At 40.4% G+C, this 19,109-nt stretch overlaps 1 protein-coding gene across 1 annotated transcript; it reads right to left on the bottom strand.

Moving 5' to 3' along the window:
* Nucleotides 1–16,091: 16,091 nt before the first annotated feature.
* On the bottom strand, nt 16,092–16,364 carry LOC121450434 (small proline-rich protein 2D-like). The gene has a single exon (XM_041655313.1). It carries the CDS (start codon nt 16,362–16,364, stop codon nt 16,092–16,094), a length of 273 nt encoding a protein of 90 aa, XP_041511247.1.
* Between the last annotated feature and the right edge of the window lie 2,745 nt (nt 16,365–19,109).

Raw genomic sequence — 19,109 nt, 5'->3', positions numbered from 1 at the left:
CAATATTGAGAACAAAAGTTTTGCTAAACATTCTATCTCAAGGAGTCTAAATAATGTAGAGTAACTACAATTATATAATCTTCAACTCCGTCAAAGATCAGAGAAGGGAATAAATATTACTTAACAAATGAGATATATCCAAAATGTGCAACAATTGACAGAGACAACTGACTACCTGGGCAATCACTCAAAGTCTCGTTTGCAATGTTGAGTCAACCAACTTTGGCTAAGGCCTAACATAACTGACATACCATTATTAAAAGCAAGGAACTTTTCAAAACTATATTACCCTGTCTTGACAGGATATGACAGTCCTGTTTTATCCATCGAAGCACGCTCTGTATCTCTGTCAGTGGTTGAGGTATGGGCATTTCTTTGCCCAAAGGCCAGTTCTGCCAAAAAGAAAGGCTCCAGGTGGAGTGTCTTTGGTGCTCAACATTCTCTCGGGAATAGAGCGGTGTTGCCAGGAGCAATTGTGTCTCAATATCACGAAACTCTGAGTTAGATTAAAGGCCATTTTCTACAGCTCTTTGAAGAGGTTGAAGATTATCTATCTATACTGAGTATAATCTCTATATATCTAAAGAACCTGATTAGTCTAATTATAAATGACAAACTTAGATGAATATTAATCTATATAATTCTCAATATCTATCTAACTTAAAGACTAAGACAATAAACAACTGTGTAACAAATGAGGATAATGACCTCCAAATATAAACACTGTACAAATATACATTGCAATATGGTAAATATATATCAATACACAAACATTATATAAGTATCTTAATCAGAGGTAGAAATGTACAGTGCAATATGGTAAATATATACTATATATATATATCAATACAATATATGTCAATACATAAAAAATGTTTTAAACAGAGGTAGAAATGTGCATGCATACAATAGTCAATATAATTTAATTTTGTATCAATATACAAGAATCAATACCAATATATTTGTCTAAAAACAGTAACTCACAATTATAAATCTATTATCCCATCATCCCTCTTTTTTTTTTTCAAAATGATCCCTGACCTTATAAAATTCCTCTCCCAACCTCCCAACCCCTAAATGATGTCCCTAAACCCAGGGGCAAACTTTATTGGGAGGGGGGACGTCGTCCTCTAGAATTACTTCCAGCTGTCATGGGGGCAATGTTCCTTCTGGGGGATCCTGTGAAAGTAAAATGATGGTTAAATTTCAAGATCAATGTCTTTTAAAATTGCAAATAGTCTCTGAGTGTTTTGTGGAGGTCTGGCCAGAATGTTGTACAAGATGTGCACCATTTCAGCTAACCAAGTTGGGATCGTCTTGTGCAGTTGGTACCCAAAACAGGTCTTGTAGTAGCGCTATCAGTATCATGATGTCATATCAGCCAGGTAGAGTTGTTGTTGTGGGGCCCCATCTTCTTCCTGGAAACTTCAAATGTCACTTCAGGAAAAACTCATTGTTCATTGTGAAAAAATTAAACATTAATCATATAGACATATATAGACATATATATATATTCACTGAAAGGCATGATAGATATATTCAATAAAAAGTATGATAGATATGAAGAAAAGCAAAGATGTTTTCTAAACTCATATTTCCTTCTGTCCCATATCATGGCTCTTGAAATGAGACAGAAACTCCAGAAACTCTGGGTTTTTCTCTTACTAACAGGCTTGGAATTGGGGAGGGACTGAGCCAGAGTCCAACTTCAAAACCAGCTCTACTTATTTATAAAGAAATGTTTAATAAGACATATATATATATATATATATAAATTAATACTTACAAAATGTGTCCATCCATCAGTAATTAAATATTCAGGGTACCCTAATTACTTTGAAGATGAGTATTTTCCTGTGGAGATAAGAAAAGAACCCTGCCTCCAACCTATCTGTATTTCTTACCATCAGTATGCTCACCATCCTTGTGAATAAATTGTTATTTTTCTTTTCCAAGTGGCTTCTCTCTTCAAACCAAACCTTTATTAATTTTGATGGTATCCACAATTTTTCCTCACCTGTGGAGATAAGAGCAAAACCCCTTCCCCAACGCAACATATCTCCTGGCTTCCATTGTGAGGTCAGCACATCCTTGAAATAAACTTGTTGATTTAGTTCAGTAGACTTTTCCATTATCCAATGTCTTTCTGCAGCCATTGTTCCCTTCTCATTAGCGTTGAGAAAATTCAAGGTTAACAAAGCACTATGTAACCTATTTCTGGGGGTGTTTTCCACCCCTTTCTGTTTGTTCAACATATCCTTTATAGTTCAATTTGGTCTTTCTATGACTGCTTGACCTGTAGGATTGTATGGTGTACCTGTAACATGCTTGATATTGTAATAATCAAAAAACCATTTCATTTTCCTAGAGTCATAAGCAGGACCATTATCCGTCTTTATTTGTGTAGGTATACCCATGATAGCCATGACTTCTAATAAATGAGTGATTACTGAATCAGCCTTTTCTGAACTTAAAGCAGTTGCCCACTGAAAGCCTGAATAAGTGTAAATGGTGTGATGAACATATTTTAATTTGCCAAATTCTGCAAAGTGGAACACATCCATCTGCCAGATTTCATTCCTTTGGGTGCCCTTTGGATTAGCCCCTGCAGGCAGTGGCGTTTGGTTATAGAAAGAGCAAGTAGGGCATTTCTTTACAATCTCCTTTGCTTGTTGCCATGTAATAGAAAACTCTTTCTTCAAACCTTTGCTATTAACATGATGTTTTTTATGAAATTCAGAGGCTTGTAGCACACTAACAATCAATAATTGATCAATTTCTACATTACCTTGTGCTAGAGGACCTGGCAGACCTGTATGGGATCGGATGTGTGTTATGTACATAGGGCAAAGCCTGTTCCTGATCAAATCTTGAACCTGGAGAAACAATGAGATTAGTTCTGTATCATCAGGTATAAATTTAGCAGTTTCAATATGTAAAATAACTCTTTCTGCGTATTGTGAATCTGTAACTATATTAATAGGTTCTTTAAAATCCCTTAGCACCATAAGAATGGCATATAATTCCACCTTCTGGACAGAATCATAAGGACTTTGTTCCACCTTACCCAAGTCTTCTGATTTGTAACCTGCCTTCCCTGATTTATTGGCATCAGTATAGAATGTACGGGCTCCAGTTGTTGGAGTATCATGGATGATTCGAGGAAGGATCCAAGAAGTTCTCTTTATGAAGTTAGCCTCTTGCTTTTTGGATAGTTGTTATTAATGTCTCCCAAAAAATTAGCACAAGCTCTTTGCCATGGTTCATTATCTTCCCTTAATTTCTTTAGTTCATCAGCAGTGAAAGGCACTATAATTTCTGCTGGGTCTATACCTGCTAGTTGACGAAGTCTCAGCTTGCCTTTTATAATTAACTCAGAGACTTTTTCCACATAAGTTTTCAGTTTCTTACTTGGTTTATGTGGTAAAAAAGATCCATTCCAAGATAATATCATCTCTATGTATTAAAATTCCTGTAGGAGAAATTTTTGATGGTAGTATGATGAGAATACAATTGAGCTCTGGATTCACCCTGTCCACATGTGCCTGTTGTAACTTTTCCTCAGTCATTATCAGTTCCTTTTCTGCTTCAGCTGTTAATTCTCTGGGACTGTTTAAATCTTTATCACCATCCAAGGTTTTGTTCAAATGAATTATTAGATCAGGTGTTATCCCAATAGCTGGTCGTAGACTGGAAATGTCTCCTAACAGTCTTTGAAAGTCATTAAGAGTCCATAGGTGATCTCTCCTAATTTGTGCCTTTTGTGTCTTAATTTTTTGCAAACCTATTTTATAACCTAAATAATTAACAGAATCTCCCTTCTGAATCTTTTCAGGAGCAATTTGCAATCCCCATTTAGGTGAAAGTATCTTTATTTCTTCAAACAGTCTGTTCAAGGTATCCATGTTTGAATCGGATAACAAAATGTCATCCATGTAATGGTATACTATAGATTTGGGAAATTTCTTGCGTATTATTTGCAATGGTTGGCTCACAAAATATTGGCACAGGGAGGGGCTATTTAACATACCCTGGGAGAGGATGGCCCAGTGGTACCTCCTCGAAGGTTGAGAATTGTTATAAGTAGGCACTGTGAAGGCAAATTTTTCTCTATCTTCTTTTTGTAAAGGTATAGTGAAGAAACAATCCTTTAAATCAATAACTATGAGAGGCCATAATTTTGGTAATAAAGAAGGCAAAGGAATTCCAGATTGCAGAGGGCCCATAGGTTGAATAACCTTGTTGATGGCCCTGAGATCTCTCACCATTCTCCATTTACCTGATTTTTTCTTAACCACAAATACAAGAGAATTCCAAGGGCTGGTAGATTCTTCTATATGTCCAGCATCTAATTGCTCTTGTACCAGCTGTTCTAAAGCATGTAACTTTTCCTCAGCTAAAGTCCATTGCTTTGTCCATATTGGTTTCTCAGTCAACCATTTTAGAGGCAAAGCTGTTGGTATCTCTGAAGGGACATCAATTGCTTGTTCTTGTACAGCCCAAATAGCCGGTTTTCTCCGTTTGTAATATCTTTTAATATTATTCTCAGAAATATAGGCTCTAGAAGTAGCAGAAATGTTAATTTGGGTATTCCATTGTTGTAATAGGTCACGACCCCATAAATTCATTGCAATATTGGCTACATATGGCCTTAATTTTCCTATTTGTCCCTCTAGCCCTATACATTCAACCCATCTCATGCTCTGCCTTACTCGAGATAGGGTTCCAATTCCCAGGAGCTGAACATTTACATTCTGAATAGGCCAATACAGATGCCAAGATTCTGGGGTAATGATACTTACATCAGCACCTGTGTCCAGCAGGCCAGTAATAATTATGCCATTTACACACACTCTCAGCTTAGGTTTTTGATCATTTATAAAAGTTTGCCAAAACACACGTAACTCATCTTTCTGATCATTATTGCTTGTAACAGTAGGCATGGGGCTTCCTAATTGTTCTGACGAGGCACTTTCTCTGCAGAAACTGGAAATGACTGAACCATGTTTGCCATGGGGGCCTGTGAGGCCCCCCTCTCACGTTTCCCGTCTGTATCAGGTTGCCTTGTCTATCTCTTATAGACCTGCTTTCATTCGTCCAATGTCTGCCTTTTACATCTTCTACATAAACCTGAAGGCTGAGTCCTCCTATTTCTGTTATTTCTAGAAGATGCATTATTATTATTTCTGAAAATCTGTTGTCTACAATTCCTTTTCATATGACCCATTTTGCCACAATTAAAACATTTGGTATTCTGGTGTCTCCTTTTACCATTGGAAATTGCTTCTTCTACCCATGCTTCAGTGCCATAATCAAATGTATCAACATTCAGTGTATGCAAGACCCATTCTTCCAAGGGCGCTGATCTGAGCTTTAAAGGCCCCAAAATCCTTTTGCATTCCACATTTGCATTTTCATAAGCCAAAGACTCAATCATTATACGTCTTGCTTCTGGGTCAGATATCCCAATTTGTACAGCCTTAGTTAGTCTTTGTAAAAAGTCACTAAAGGGTTCTCTCTGACCCTGTTTAACTCTGACAAATGATTCCATTCTCTGTCCTGGGTCTTGTACCCTGTCCCAAGCCCTTAAGGCTGCTGTAGTACACGTGGAGAGTGTGTTTTCATCAAAATTAGCTTGTTCCTGAGGGTCGGAAAAGAGCCCTTCACCTAGAATTTTATCTAGGGAAGTGTCAATTCCCTTCGCTTTTTCCTGCTGTTCTAAAAGTCTAGACTCTTGCCTGAATAAGCATTTCCATTTCAATTGCAGTCCACTCTCAAGTACCACAGAGCTCAGCTGGAGCCAGTCTGAGGGGGTTGCTCTGCTTGTCGTGGCCCAAGATTTTAGCATCTCTTTAACAAAAGAGGCGTGCATCCCAAAAGTCATGACAGCCTGTTTAATTTCTTTGAGATCATTCATACGGATAGGCTCCCATGTAGCTTCCTTGATGACCCTAGGGTTTCTGGAACCAATCACCTTCTCTGTTGTTATTACTGGAAAGGCAGGTTGAGCTGTAGGTAGGGCTTTGTGGAAATTGTCCCAGAGAGATTTACCCACAGATGTAGTTAAAATTTGCCTTTCTACCCTTTGCTCTTCTTCATCAGAATTTAGAAATTCCTCAATCTTTTCAATTCTATTCACCATTGCCTTCTGCAATGTCTGAATCTCCTGTCCAGAATTATGTTCCAAAGCCTTCATTGAGGATTCTACAGTATGAAGTTTGTCCATTAGAGATAACATTTCATCTTTGGACGTAATTTTTATGGCATAAACTGTGCCTTCTTGTATTGACAATCTTTCCACCAATCTGTCATAAGCTTTAGACAAAATCCGATTGTCACATTCAGTGGTTTTGATTCTCTCAGTTAATGTTTCAGTTCCTACAGAAAGGGACTAAAGTTTACGATCCAAATCAGCTGTTCCCTCTTCCATAGTAATGAATTTCTCCTTAATATCAGCCACTAATGTTTCAGTTCCTACAGAAAGGGACTGAAGCTTACGATCCAAATCAGCTGTTCCCTCTTCCATAGTAATGAATTTCTCCTTAGCATCAGCCTGTACCTTTTTTAAATTTTGCTCAGTTGATCGAATCATGTTAAACAAAGATCTGTTCTCTTCCTGGAGAACTTCAAACTGATTCTTGAGAAGATTGTTGTCATTCTCAATTGTTTTTAAGCGTTCAACCTCTGCCTTAAGAATCCTGGATTCATCTCGTAAAGACTTTATCATATTTCTATTATCAAACCATATAGTGCCAAGGAAAACTACGAATCCCAGAAGGATCCATGAATGTGGGGTGATAGACACCTCTTGTAAAATCTCCCGCATGGTACAATTAAAAAAAACTGTTAAATTCTTGAATGGTAATGTGTTCAGACATTTTATTTATAAAAGAAAAAAATTTTGATGGGATCTTGATGGGGATTGCATTGAATCTATAGATTGCTTTTGGTAGAATTGCCATTTTTACTATGTTGATCCTCCCAATCCAGGAGCAAGGAAGATCTTTCCATTTTCTGGTGTCCTCTTCAATTTCTTTCTTCAAAGACTTAAAGTTCTTGTCAAATAGATCTTTCACATCCTTGGTCAGAGTTACCCCAAGATATTTTATGCTATTTGTGGCTATCGTGAAAGGTGATGCTTCTCTAATTTCCCTCTCTGTTTCCTTATCCTTAGTGTATAGGAAGGCCACTGATTTTTTGGAGTTGATCTTGTATCCTGCCACCTTACTAAAGGTGTTTATCAGCTGTAGGAGTTCTTTGGTAGAGTTTTTGGGGTCGCTTATGTATACTATCATATCATCTGCAAATAACGAGAGCTTAACTTCTTCTTTTCCGATACGAATCCCCTTGATCCCTTTATGTTGTCTTATTGCCATTGCTAGAACTTCAAGCACTATATTGAAGAGGTATGGAGAGAGTGGACATCCTTGTCGTGTTCCTGATTTTAGTGGGATGGCTTTGAGTTTTTCTCCACTTTAATTTAATGTTAGCTGACGGCTTGCTGTAAATAGAGGTTGTGGAGAAAGGGGTACACTCATCCATTGCTGGTGGGAATGCAAACTTGTGCAACCACTTTGGAAAGCAGTGTGGCGGTTTCTCAGGAAATTTGGGATCAACTTACCCCTGGACCCCGCAATACCACTCTTGGGAATATACCCAAGAGAGGCCTTATCATACAACAAAAGTATATGCTCTACTATGTTCATAGCAGCATTGTTTGTCATAGCCAGAACCTGGAAACAACCTAGATGCCCTTCAATGGAAGAATGGATGAAGAAAGTATGGAATATATACATATTAGAGTATTATTCCGCAGTAAGAAACAAGGACTTCTTGAATTTTGCATACAAATGGATGGAAATAGAAAACACTATCCTGAGTGAGGTAAGCCAGACACAAAAAGAGGAACATGGGATGTACTCACTCATATTTGGTTTCTAGCCATAAAGCAAGGACATTGAGCCTATAATTAGTGATCCTAGAGAAGCTAAATAAGGAGAACCCAAAGAAAAACATATAGGCATCCTCCTGAATATTAACCTTCAGCAAGCGATGAAAGGAGACAGAGACAGAGACCCACATTGGAGAACAGGACTGAATTCTCAAGGTCCAAATCAGGAGCAGAAGGAGAGAGAGCACGAGCAAGGAACTCAGGACCATGAGGGGTGCACCCACACACTGAGACAATGGGGATGTTCTACTGGGAACTCACCAAGACCAGCTGGCCTGGGTCTGGAAAAGCCTGGGATAAAACCGGACTCTCTGAACATAACGGACAATGAGGACTACTGAGAACTCAAGAACAATGGCACTGGGTTTCTGATCCTACTGCACGTACTGGCTTTGTGGGAGCCTAGGCAGTTTGGATGCTCAACTTACTAGACCTGGATGGAGGTGGGGGGTTCCTTGGACTTCCCACAGGACAGGGAACCCTGATTGCTTTTCGGGCTGAGGGGGGGGGGACTTAATTAGGGGCGGGGGAGGGAAATGGGAGGCGGTGGCTGGGAAGAGACAGAAATCTTTTTTTTTTTTTTTTTTTTTTTTTTTTTTGGTTTTTCGAGACAGGGTTTCTCTGTAGCTTTGGAGCCTGTCCTGGAACTCCCTTTGTAGACCAGGCTGGTCTCGAACTCACAGAGATCCGCCTGTCTCTGCCTCCCGAGTGCTGGGATTAAAGGCGTGCGCCACCACCGCCCGGCTTTAATAAATAAATAAATTTAAAAAAAAAAAGAAAAAAAAAGAAAAAAATTTTACCTGCAATGACTGGTTCCTGCCAGTGGTGGTCTCTGTGGTTTTGGACCCTGTCCTGGAACTAGCTCTTGTAGACCAGGCTGGTCTCAAACTCACAGAGATCTTCCTGTCTCTGCCTCCCGAGTGCTGGGATTAAAGTTGTGCGCCACCACCGCCTGGCCAGCCTCGAACTCCCAGAGAGCCACCTGCCTCTGCCTCCTGAGTGCTGGGATTAAAGGCGTGCGCCACCACCACCTGGCCAGCCTCTAACTCCCAGAGATCTGCCTGCCTCTCTGTATATTATCGGCCTGAAGGCCGAGTGTATCTCAGACTCGGCACTGGGGCCTGAGTCACGAACTAAAAAAAACGGCACCCAGGAGAGTGCTGTGTTAGCTAGCAGTCTATGAGCTTGAGTCAATCGCGCTTCCTGAGCTCCAGTAGCTAATCTTGCTCGCAAAGGTTGGAAAAGATCGAGCTTGCGCCCCCCCCCTCCGTGCCGGGGCGGGGGCAAAATAGCCCGACATTGAACGTCAAAATGTAATGGTGTAAATGAATGCAGACAGATTGTAAAAATATATACGCTTTAATGGGGAAATAGACTTACAGAACCACTGTTCCTGCGGAGACCAGGAAAGCAGAAGCGAGCTCTATGAGCACGCTAGCCAGATTTATAAGTAAACATTAGCCAGAGGCGAACATGCCCCCAAGGGGTAGGACTTATCCCTACAGGAAATGAAACAACCTATGCGTTCCTTGCCTCGTGAATGGATAATAAAAATGTAGTGCACAATGGAATTCTAGTCCACTGTAAAGAAAACAAAATAATGCAACATGCAAACAAATGGATGGAACAACGAAATCAAACATTGAATGAGATAACCCAGACCCAGAAAAAGAATTCCACATGTTCTTTTTTGTTTCTGGTTCCCAGTTTCAAATCTTCAGATGTGACTATTAGCCTGGTGTCCTAACAGAAACCAGGAAAGTGTTGAGCCCATTGCCATCCCTTTGGGACTCAGCCACTACTTTAGGCTCAAACCCATTGACCCCCATAGCTCTTCTTTATTGTCATCCTCAGTCATTCCTCCCAGATCGTTTCTATTCCATTGTGACTCCCTACAAACTATAGACTTTCTCTCTACTAGGGACCCCACAGCCACTACGCTTGGCTGGGAAGCAAGCAGGCTACCTGTGCCTTCCTTCCCTTCTTCCATTTTGATCTCTCTAGGGTACTCTCAAACCTTCCCATGCTGTCTGTCTGAGTCCTTCCTAGCCAACCTCCATCCCTGTTGTACCCAGCCAACACTCCTGATACAGAACCACAGTGTCCTTCCTTTTTGGGCTCCTCAACCATGCCATTCTATCAGAGGAGGAAGAAGACAAACAATTATGAAGACGTTAAAGGTTGTCAAAGTTTCACAGACGCTGTTTCCACAGCATAGCCGGAGTACAACTTCCTCTGGAACTGAAAGAACATGGGATCAAACTGGACCCTCTGAATGTGGCTGACAGTTGGGGCAGACTGAGAAGCCAATGATAATGGCACTGGGATTTGTCTCTACTGCATGTACTGGCTTTTGGGGATCTTAGTCTATTTGGATGCACACCTTCCTAAGCCTGGATGGAGGTGGGAGGGCCTTGAAATTCACACAAGGCAGGATACCCTGTCCTCCCTTAGGAGTGGAGGGGGAGGGAGAGGGGTAAGCAGGAGGGAAATGGAAGAAGGGGAGTAAATGGGAATTTTGAATGATATTATTTATAAAGCAATAAAAAAGAAAAAAAGACAATGTTGCCAGTGATGATGACACTGTGGGGGTGATGACACAAGACATTGCCTTGACTTAATCATATGTCAGACTTTACGTTGAGCCATTTGGTGCCTAAGATAATGCTAATATTTTCACTTTAAGAAGAAAGTGAAATTGACATGTAGAGGACTTAAAGATCTTGTTCCAGGATGGTCATTTAACAATTGAAAGCCAGACTCCTTCAGACTCTTTGCTTTGGGGAGTCCAAATCCATGGACAAGCTACTTGAGAGAACAATTAGTCATATAATGTGAACATTGTTTAAAAAAAAACAGCAACAACAGAAAAAAAAAACAAATACTCCACCAGGAAATATAAGCACCATCTAAGGAGAAAGTAAAATCTAAATACACATGGTACTGTAATTAGCTATTTTATTACCAGATAAGTAATATTGCACTAAGGGCACTCTGAGAAATTTTGGTTTAAAAGTCTCACTGAGCTCCAGAAGTTGTGCTGTCCTTATTTCCCTGTACTGAGAAATCTGAATCTTGACTCACATTTTTAGGAAGAATGAGGGGTTTGATGCAGTTGGCCTGACTTAGGGTGGCTCTGCAGGGGAGGCTCTGGGAACTGAGGAAGGGCCATCTCATTGATGAAAGCTTCCACGACTGGCATGTGTCAACACACTGTGGTTGTGCAGTGGAAACAAGACACTAAAGTCAGCACACACGTGTGTCTGGAAGGGCCGTTCCACTGCAGCTGATGCTGCGTATGACATGCCTGGGAAAACAGAACAACAGCTTGCATTGAGAGCATTCACAGGAGAAGAAGACCCTGCATGCTGTGCAAACCAAAGCCTTGCATTCTTCAATTCCAAAGAACACTTTGTGCTTTTAATCTCAAGCACACCCAGTGGGATACTGTATGGTTTCTCCTCCTGTCATTATCAGGAAATCAATTGTTTCTATGTTGGGAATGCTTCCTTCTCATAAATTTCCTCAGGAATTCCATTCCTTTGCACAAGGAAGATATTTTGGAAAGCTGCAAAAGATGACATTAGAAAGGCATCCTTAACTTTATAGATCTGGCAAATCCCTTAAGAGACTTTAAAAATAAATATTACCTACTTGAAAGTTGAACCAAGGACATGACTCAACTTCGGGGGAAAGAACCAATGAGAACTCCAAAAAATCAGAGACCAGAAATTCAGAGAGCTTCACATATGTTCTCAAGGAACTTGTAGTTGAACACATTGCCTACGTGAGTCTTGGGCAAAGGTGTTCTGAACTTCATGGACCAGAAGATACTATCTCTTCATTTCACTAACACTCACATTTTGGATATATTAATCTCAGTCACAAGACAGGACCCAGTTGTCACTTGTCATGATCTAATAGATGAGTGTTCTCAGTACTTACAAAGGAAAGCTGCATGTCTGCAGCATTAACAATTTTAAACAAACATGGGGAACAAAAATTTGAACACACATAGAATCAGATCAACTCACAGAATAACCTCATAAGTAAGGCATGAGGAGCATGTATTTAAATTACATAGGCAGCTAAAGGAATCCCGTGGCAAAGGAGGAAAGAAGGAAAATAAGTGTTGAAGCTCAAATCCACCTCTCTTCTGTATTTGTGTTGTAAGCATTGCCAAGTATTTAAACAGGATCATCCTTCCAACTCCTTTACATCCCTTTATCTACCATATTACAGAAAATAAGGACAATAAGAAAAATGAAGGCCTGAGCAGAATACAAGGAACAATACATTTGAGAACTGTATTTCCTATGTGAGTTAGCTGTGTCTAAGCCACTTCTACACTGAACCAGCTATGCTAATGTCACTGTGGAGCTGATGGCGACGATCCTAATGATGTTGTAAATGGTGGTAACAGTGAAAAATTTGTTGTTACTGAGATGGAGGTGTTGGACATGGATACGATGGTCTTGGTGGGTGTATGGTCATAGTATGGGCAATGATTGGCAGATGATGATGGACGTACCACTGCTGGTGGTGATAGGCATGACAGTTGGCAAGGTAGAAATGAAGACAATCAGCAGTTGCTACTTATTTAGTTCTAAATTATTGTCTGGCATTGTGCCCATAAAATTTATTCCATTTTTGGCAAAGGCAAATCATTGATATATTTACAAGTTTTGTTGTCTAACATCAAAAATAAAACATGGCCAGCATTCCTAGTTTTCAGAAAAATACAGGCTAGCCGCAATTGAATTCCACTGCTCCATTTATTACCATCAAAATAATAAAAATTCCTATTAAAGAAATATAACACAATATATAGATATATGTGATATAGAGGAAAAGAAACCCATATACACTGCCCATGAGAGAGTAAATTAATTGGTCCAGTATGAAAATCAGTATGAAGTTTTCTCCTAACAAACAACAATAAAAGCAGAACAAACATAACATTGCATAAAAGACTTGGGTTTGTATATACAGAGGTCAAATAGAACATACCTTAGATATCTGTATGTCCAAATTTATTACACCACAGCTCACAATATGCAAGTGAGTAACCAGAATAGGTGTTCATCAGTGGATGACTGGATTAAGAAAATATGACATATATACATACCAGGGTAATATTTATTTATAAAGAACAATAATACAATGTCCTACTCATGCAAATTGATATAACTACATATCATCTTGCAAAGAAAAATAGCATTCTAAATTACAAGATAGGCATGTTGTTTTAAATGTAAAATCAGAACTAATGAACAAGTATACATTAATGTATATGTGTAACTATTAGGGCAGTGTAAGGGATCAAGTGAGAGCAAAATATGAGGGATGTATGTAAAACATACGATCTTAGAAGTACATGAATAATTGAAGAACACACTATCTTCTTAAGTTAGCATGTGACAATTGAAGAGATTGCAGTATGTAAAGCGAATAGTATGATCCTTAAGCAATCAAACACTACGTAATATATGTTATGATCCAAATGCAGTCAAAACACAAATGCTACAGATAGCCATGTGATAGGCAAAAAGGAATACGAGCATGGCATAAAGCAAGTTTTAGAAGAAAAGACAGAAATACAATCAAGATTGCAATTTGTTTAGGTAATAAAACAATAATGACAAACAAAAATGCCCTACTATGGTGACAGAGATTTGGAAATCATGCTCTGAGGACACTGAGGGTACATCTGCTGGTCTTTTCTCTGATTATCTGAGATACTGAACCACAACAGGATCATTCTCAGTGGCCCCATAACAGCCTCATGGAAAAGCCTCCCATTTTAGGGGAACTAACAGGCACATAGAGGGTGGAGGGTAGAGATCATAATCTATAAAGAATTTTGAATAGAAAATGGAGTTGTTGCTATAGATATAGATGAGATGGATTCTCTTCTCTTGGTCCTGGTGACTGCTGAAGCCCTGACTTGCTCTTGGGTGAGCACTTCTGCTGGCAGGGTGGAGGAGGCTGCACAGGGGGAAAGTTAAGCTGGCATGGCTGAGGGGTCATGACTCAGGACACTGCGGAATATGTTAAGGCTCTGGGTACTGTGGAGGTAGAGAAGGCTCAGGGCACTGAGGGCCAAGACAGGACTCTGGGCATATTGGAGGAAGACAGGGCTCTGGACACTTTGTGGGTGGGCACACGGAAGGTGGCTGGCAGGGCTGTTTGCACTGTTATTGTTGGTAAGACTTCGTGCTGAAGTCTCAGGATCTGAAAGACATTACATTACATTGTTAGGGGTGATTCACATAAAGAAGGCGGATGGAGACATGGTACATCACATCCATTTCTTTCTCCACACATGCACACTACAGTTTTAGGACAGCCTGGCTTTTCACTTTCCTGTTAGCAATCTGTGACTCTAGCCTTGGGAAATAACCTTTGTTTCATTCCAGCCAAAAAAAAAAAAAACACCTTATTTCAGCAAAACAAGTAAGGTTAATTTCACACAGAAATTCATTTGAGGCAGACAGTCTCAAGTTCTGGAACCCTGAGCAATTTGAGAACCCATCCCTGTCTCTCCAGTCACTTGTGACATCCCAGCAGGTTGACTGGAGTTACAGAATAAAGAACAGCTCAGAAATGTCCCAGATCCTAATAGCTGCTAATGTATAGGGCTCTGAAAAGAACACCAAATGACACACATGAAAGAGAAAAATACTCTGTTCAACCACTGCCCAAATAAAAGGAAAAGCCACCTTTCACAGTGGACCATTGTATCCATTGCTATATTTCCGATTGCTAAGATGTTGCTGTTCATCTCATGAATACAACTGGACTCAACACACTTAGTCCCTCAAAACTGACTGGAGCACATAAGCAGACCATAAAGACAGACCAACCCAAGAAACACTCACCAGGATCTCCAAAGGAGTCCAGGACTTGAGCACCAGGATTCTGCTGTCACACAGTCAAGGACTGCAATAGAGAACTTGAAATCAAACTTACACCAGAAGACCATTCTTTTTATGTAAGAAAGAGACAATCAAAATAATAACATGTCCTGGCAGAGGAGTGAAAGAAATATAATAGAAAATGTCAGACTGTGAGAGAGTAGAATAACCCATCAAATATGGAACTCAGTGTGGGGTTTTTACCAAAGAAATAACATCATATGATTCACCAGCATTACCTGGGTTCATATGAAAAGAAGTCAAATATAGAGTACAATACAGATGCCTGCATATCCATCTATATTTCAGAACTACACCTAATAATGAGAGTTAAATATTCGGTCTCATGACTCAACAGTGAATGAATGGGATAAAGAAAATATGGCACTAAAATGAATCTTAAGGAGCAATAATATCATGCCCTCTGCAAGCAAATAAATGCAACTGAATGTCATCATGTTAAGAAATAAGACAAAATACAGTCTTAAATACAAGGTTGGAACCAAAGTTTCAAATATTGAAGGAGGAAAAGATATCAAGGATAGGATGATGTAGATGTGTAACTATTACATCAGATGAAGGAGACAAGTGAGAAGAAAATACATGGGGGTGTAGGGAGAAGATGTGTCCTAAGTGACGCATGCATATCTGCGTATAGCATAATCTTAATATATCATGGGCTAAAAAAGAGATCATAGTTTTGCAAAATGAAATTATGTTTCTTTCAAGCAAACAAGCTCTAAGTAATCTTTTTTATGACCCCAAAAGCAGTCAAAACCTGATTACAGTAAAATAACCTGGGGATCAAAGAATAAAAATTAAGGAACAGGAGCATATCAGGAAGGTCATAGATTCGGTTTTAGGAAAAAGGAACACATAAGCACTATCAACCAGATTGTACTTTATTCAGGAAATGAAGCCACAGTGACAACCACACAAACAAGGACTGAGAGTTTTGGAAACATCCTGTGAGTGCACAGGGTGGGAAGATGCTGCTCAACAATGAGCATCTGGGACACTGAACCAGTGAGGAGGGACCATTCTCAGCCACCCCTTATAGCAGAAGCTGAACAGTCTCAGGGGAATGCGTTCTCTATGAGGGGATATCACAGATACATGGAGAAAGAAGGGACAAGATTCTCTTGCATCCATGGCAGGCTTTGAACTTTCTCCTCCTTCTTGGTTTCCTCCTCTTCTCTTGGTCCTGGTGACTGCTGAAGCACTCACTTGTTCTTGGGTGGGCACTTCTGTTGGCAGGGTGAAGGAGGTTGCACAGGAGGGCATTTCTGCTGGCATGGCTGAGGGGGGCATGGGTCAGGGCACTTTGGAGGAGAACAAGGCTCTGGGCACGTTGGGGAAGGACAAGGTTCAGGGCACTTTGGAGGAGGACGAGGCTCTGAGTACTTTGTAGGAGGACAAGGCTCTGGGTACTTTGGAGGTGGGCACACAGGAGGAGGCTGGCAGGGCTGCTTGCACTGCTGCTCTTGGTAAGACATCGTGCTGAAGTCTCGGGATCTGAAAGACATTACATGACAGTGTTAGGGATGATCATCACAGAGAGGAGAGATGGAGACATGGAGCATCACATCCATTTCTTTCTCCACACATGCACATCTCCCCAAGCCCCGTTTAAGGAAAGACCGACTTTTCCCTTTGTCAGCCATCTGTGCCTCCTGGCTTGTGAGATATTCTTTGTTTGATGCCTTTTTCCAGGAGAAAATATTTCTTCCAATGAAACAAATGTGTTTCACGGAGAAACGTCTTCAATGAAGAAAGTCTCAAGGTCTGATGACCTGAACAACCTCAGAATGATTATCCCTGACTCTCCTGTCACTGTGACATCTCAGCAGATTTTCTGGGAGACAGAGTAAGGGACAGCTCAGGGAAACCAGGTTTTAATACCTGCTAATTCATAGGACTATAAAAAGACACCAAAGATGCACATGAAAGAGAAATACACTGTGTTCAATCGCATACTAAAGAAAAGAAAAAGCCACCACACACTGTACCTAAAACTTGACTGCACCACATAAGCAGACCATAAAGACAGACCAACTCAAGAAATAACACTCACCAGTAGTCTAGGACTTGATTACCAGGAGTCTGCAGTCATGCAGCCAAGGACCTCTTTATAGCACTGACTGCCCCACCCAGAGGGAGTAGAGCTGACTGACAGTGGGCAGGTTCTTGAATTTCCTAAGCCAAATGCAAATCCATGCATGACTCTCTTGACTGGGACTCTACATCATGTGAAATATCCTGTGTCTGGACATCATCACTGTAGAGTGCTGTGACTCAGTGGGCCCTCCTGTCTCTTTGGTTTCAGCCAGAGTTCCCTGGTTGTCCAAGTTGTCTTTCTTGATTGAAGACAGTATTTCTTTTCCCTGTTACTCCTCTCATTTCCTGTTTGTTATATCTCAGCACACTGATACTCTTTGGTGCACTGGCCCACTTATATTCCTGCTTTTAGGCAAAATTTGCCTGTGTGTTGCAAGAAGGACAGATTTACATGGGAGGTTAGCTGTGCTTTCAGGTTCGTCTTTGAGAAGTCTGTTCCACGAGACAGGTCTGGTCTGCTGGATAGGTTTAAAACTTTTCTGTAGCAATAGGAAATAAAATATGCTGTTCATAGGGAAGGGTGTTGGGCTTGGACCTTATCCTGACCCTAGTCAGGACTGCTGTCTCCAACGACATATTTGGGGTATATATTTAGACTCCCCTCTAATGATTTTCATAAGGCTGTTTATCAAGATGATAGAGGAACTAAAATCATACCAACACTAACACCTGCCCTAAGCGTGTTCATGCTTAGGTGGTCAGCATGAAGACTCATATTCTCCCACACTTCTCTTGTGTGAAGAGCTGTTGAGCTCACCTTGGTTGTGGTACACACCAACTGGAGCTCTGAGATCTCCCAAAACACATAGTATACTGACTCCTTCATATATAACACATATGTTCTTTCTTGCACATGAACACAGACAGACAGACAGACAGAGACAGATAGGCAGAGCATCAGTCTTACCTTTTTATCTGCCACGTAGCAGCATTCATCACTTCCTGATTTTCTAATGTACATTAATGATTCATTGCTGCATGAAAACTGACAGAAGGAATTAAAATTGGGTGTTTTTGTAGTTCTTGATTGACTTTTGAACACTTGGATGGAGGTTAAGGCTCTGTTTGTGTTGGAGGAGGACAGGGCTCTGGGCACTTTGTGGGTGGGCACATAGGAAGAGGCTCACAGGACTGCTTGCACTGCTGCTGTTGGTAAGATTGTGCTGAAGTCTCAGGATCTGAAAGATGCTATGTGCCAATTCTCACAAGAGTTGATCCCCACAGAGAAAAAAATCTCAAGCTTATGAGCTATCAGAACTCTTCCTGAATCCCGTGTCCTCCTCCAGACTTCCTAACTTTCCCTTCCATGTCACCATTTTGTTTCATTAACCTAGAAAACCAACCTTTTTCTTCACATTTTCTGTGAGAAAACATCTTTCTTCCAAAGGACAGAGTACGTGAACTTGCAGAAAACATCATCTTCAAGAAGGACAGTCTGAAGTTTAAGTTCTAAAATACTGAGCGACCTCAGTGATGACTGTAACTGCTCTCATGATTATACTCAGGATGTCCCACGAAGTACACAAGGGTATAAATCAACACCAAGAATTCAAGAATCTAGAACCTTCTAAGAAGGGGGAAAACAAGAGTTCAGAAAAGAGAAAAGGATTCTCTTCAGTCCTCGAAAGTTGCTTTATATTTGGAGAAGCAAAAACAGAATGAGGAACATAAAACAAGGCCATTAACTAGTCACAATTCTTCTCTGAAAAGCACACAGGTACTGAATCAAACTCAGTGAAGCATGTCAGCTTCCTGTGACTGTCAGGGCCTTTCAGAATGAGGAACAATTTAGCTAAGAATGTAATTGTCCATGTTCCTGAAGGGAAAGAGTCAGTTCTGAGGCCATGTGACAGAAGAAACAGGACACAGAGGTGTAACAGGGAAAAGAAATACTGTCTTCAATCAAGAAAAACAACTTAGACAATAATGGAAGTCTTGCTGAGACCAAAACACCACCAGTGTTCATAAAGTTTAGGACACATACCATAGGGCCAGGTCAGTAGGAGACTCAGTACTCTCCATGTTTGCATATCACATGTAAAGAATAATCTTAAGCAATGTCTGACTTCAGCCATACCAAGTTACAAAATTGCACAGTGACCTGGGATGTCAGTATAACACAG

The sequence above is a fragment of the Microtus oregoni genome, unplaced genomic scaffold, assembly GCF_018167655.1.
Source record: "Microtus oregoni isolate MIOR12 unplaced genomic scaffold, Mior012 000007F_ref0000211, whole genome shotgun sequence".
Lineage (NCBI taxonomy): Eukaryota > Metazoa > Chordata > Mammalia > Rodentia > Cricetidae > Microtus > Microtus oregoni.
This window is presented reverse-complemented; position numbering and strand designations above follow the sequence as displayed.

What these genes read in the sequence shown, in the direction of transcription:
- LOC121450434 (XM_041655313.1), bottom strand. Translation starts at nt 16,364, where the DNA reads ATGTCTTACCAAGAGCAGCAGTGCAAGCAGCCCTGCCAGCCTCCTCCT.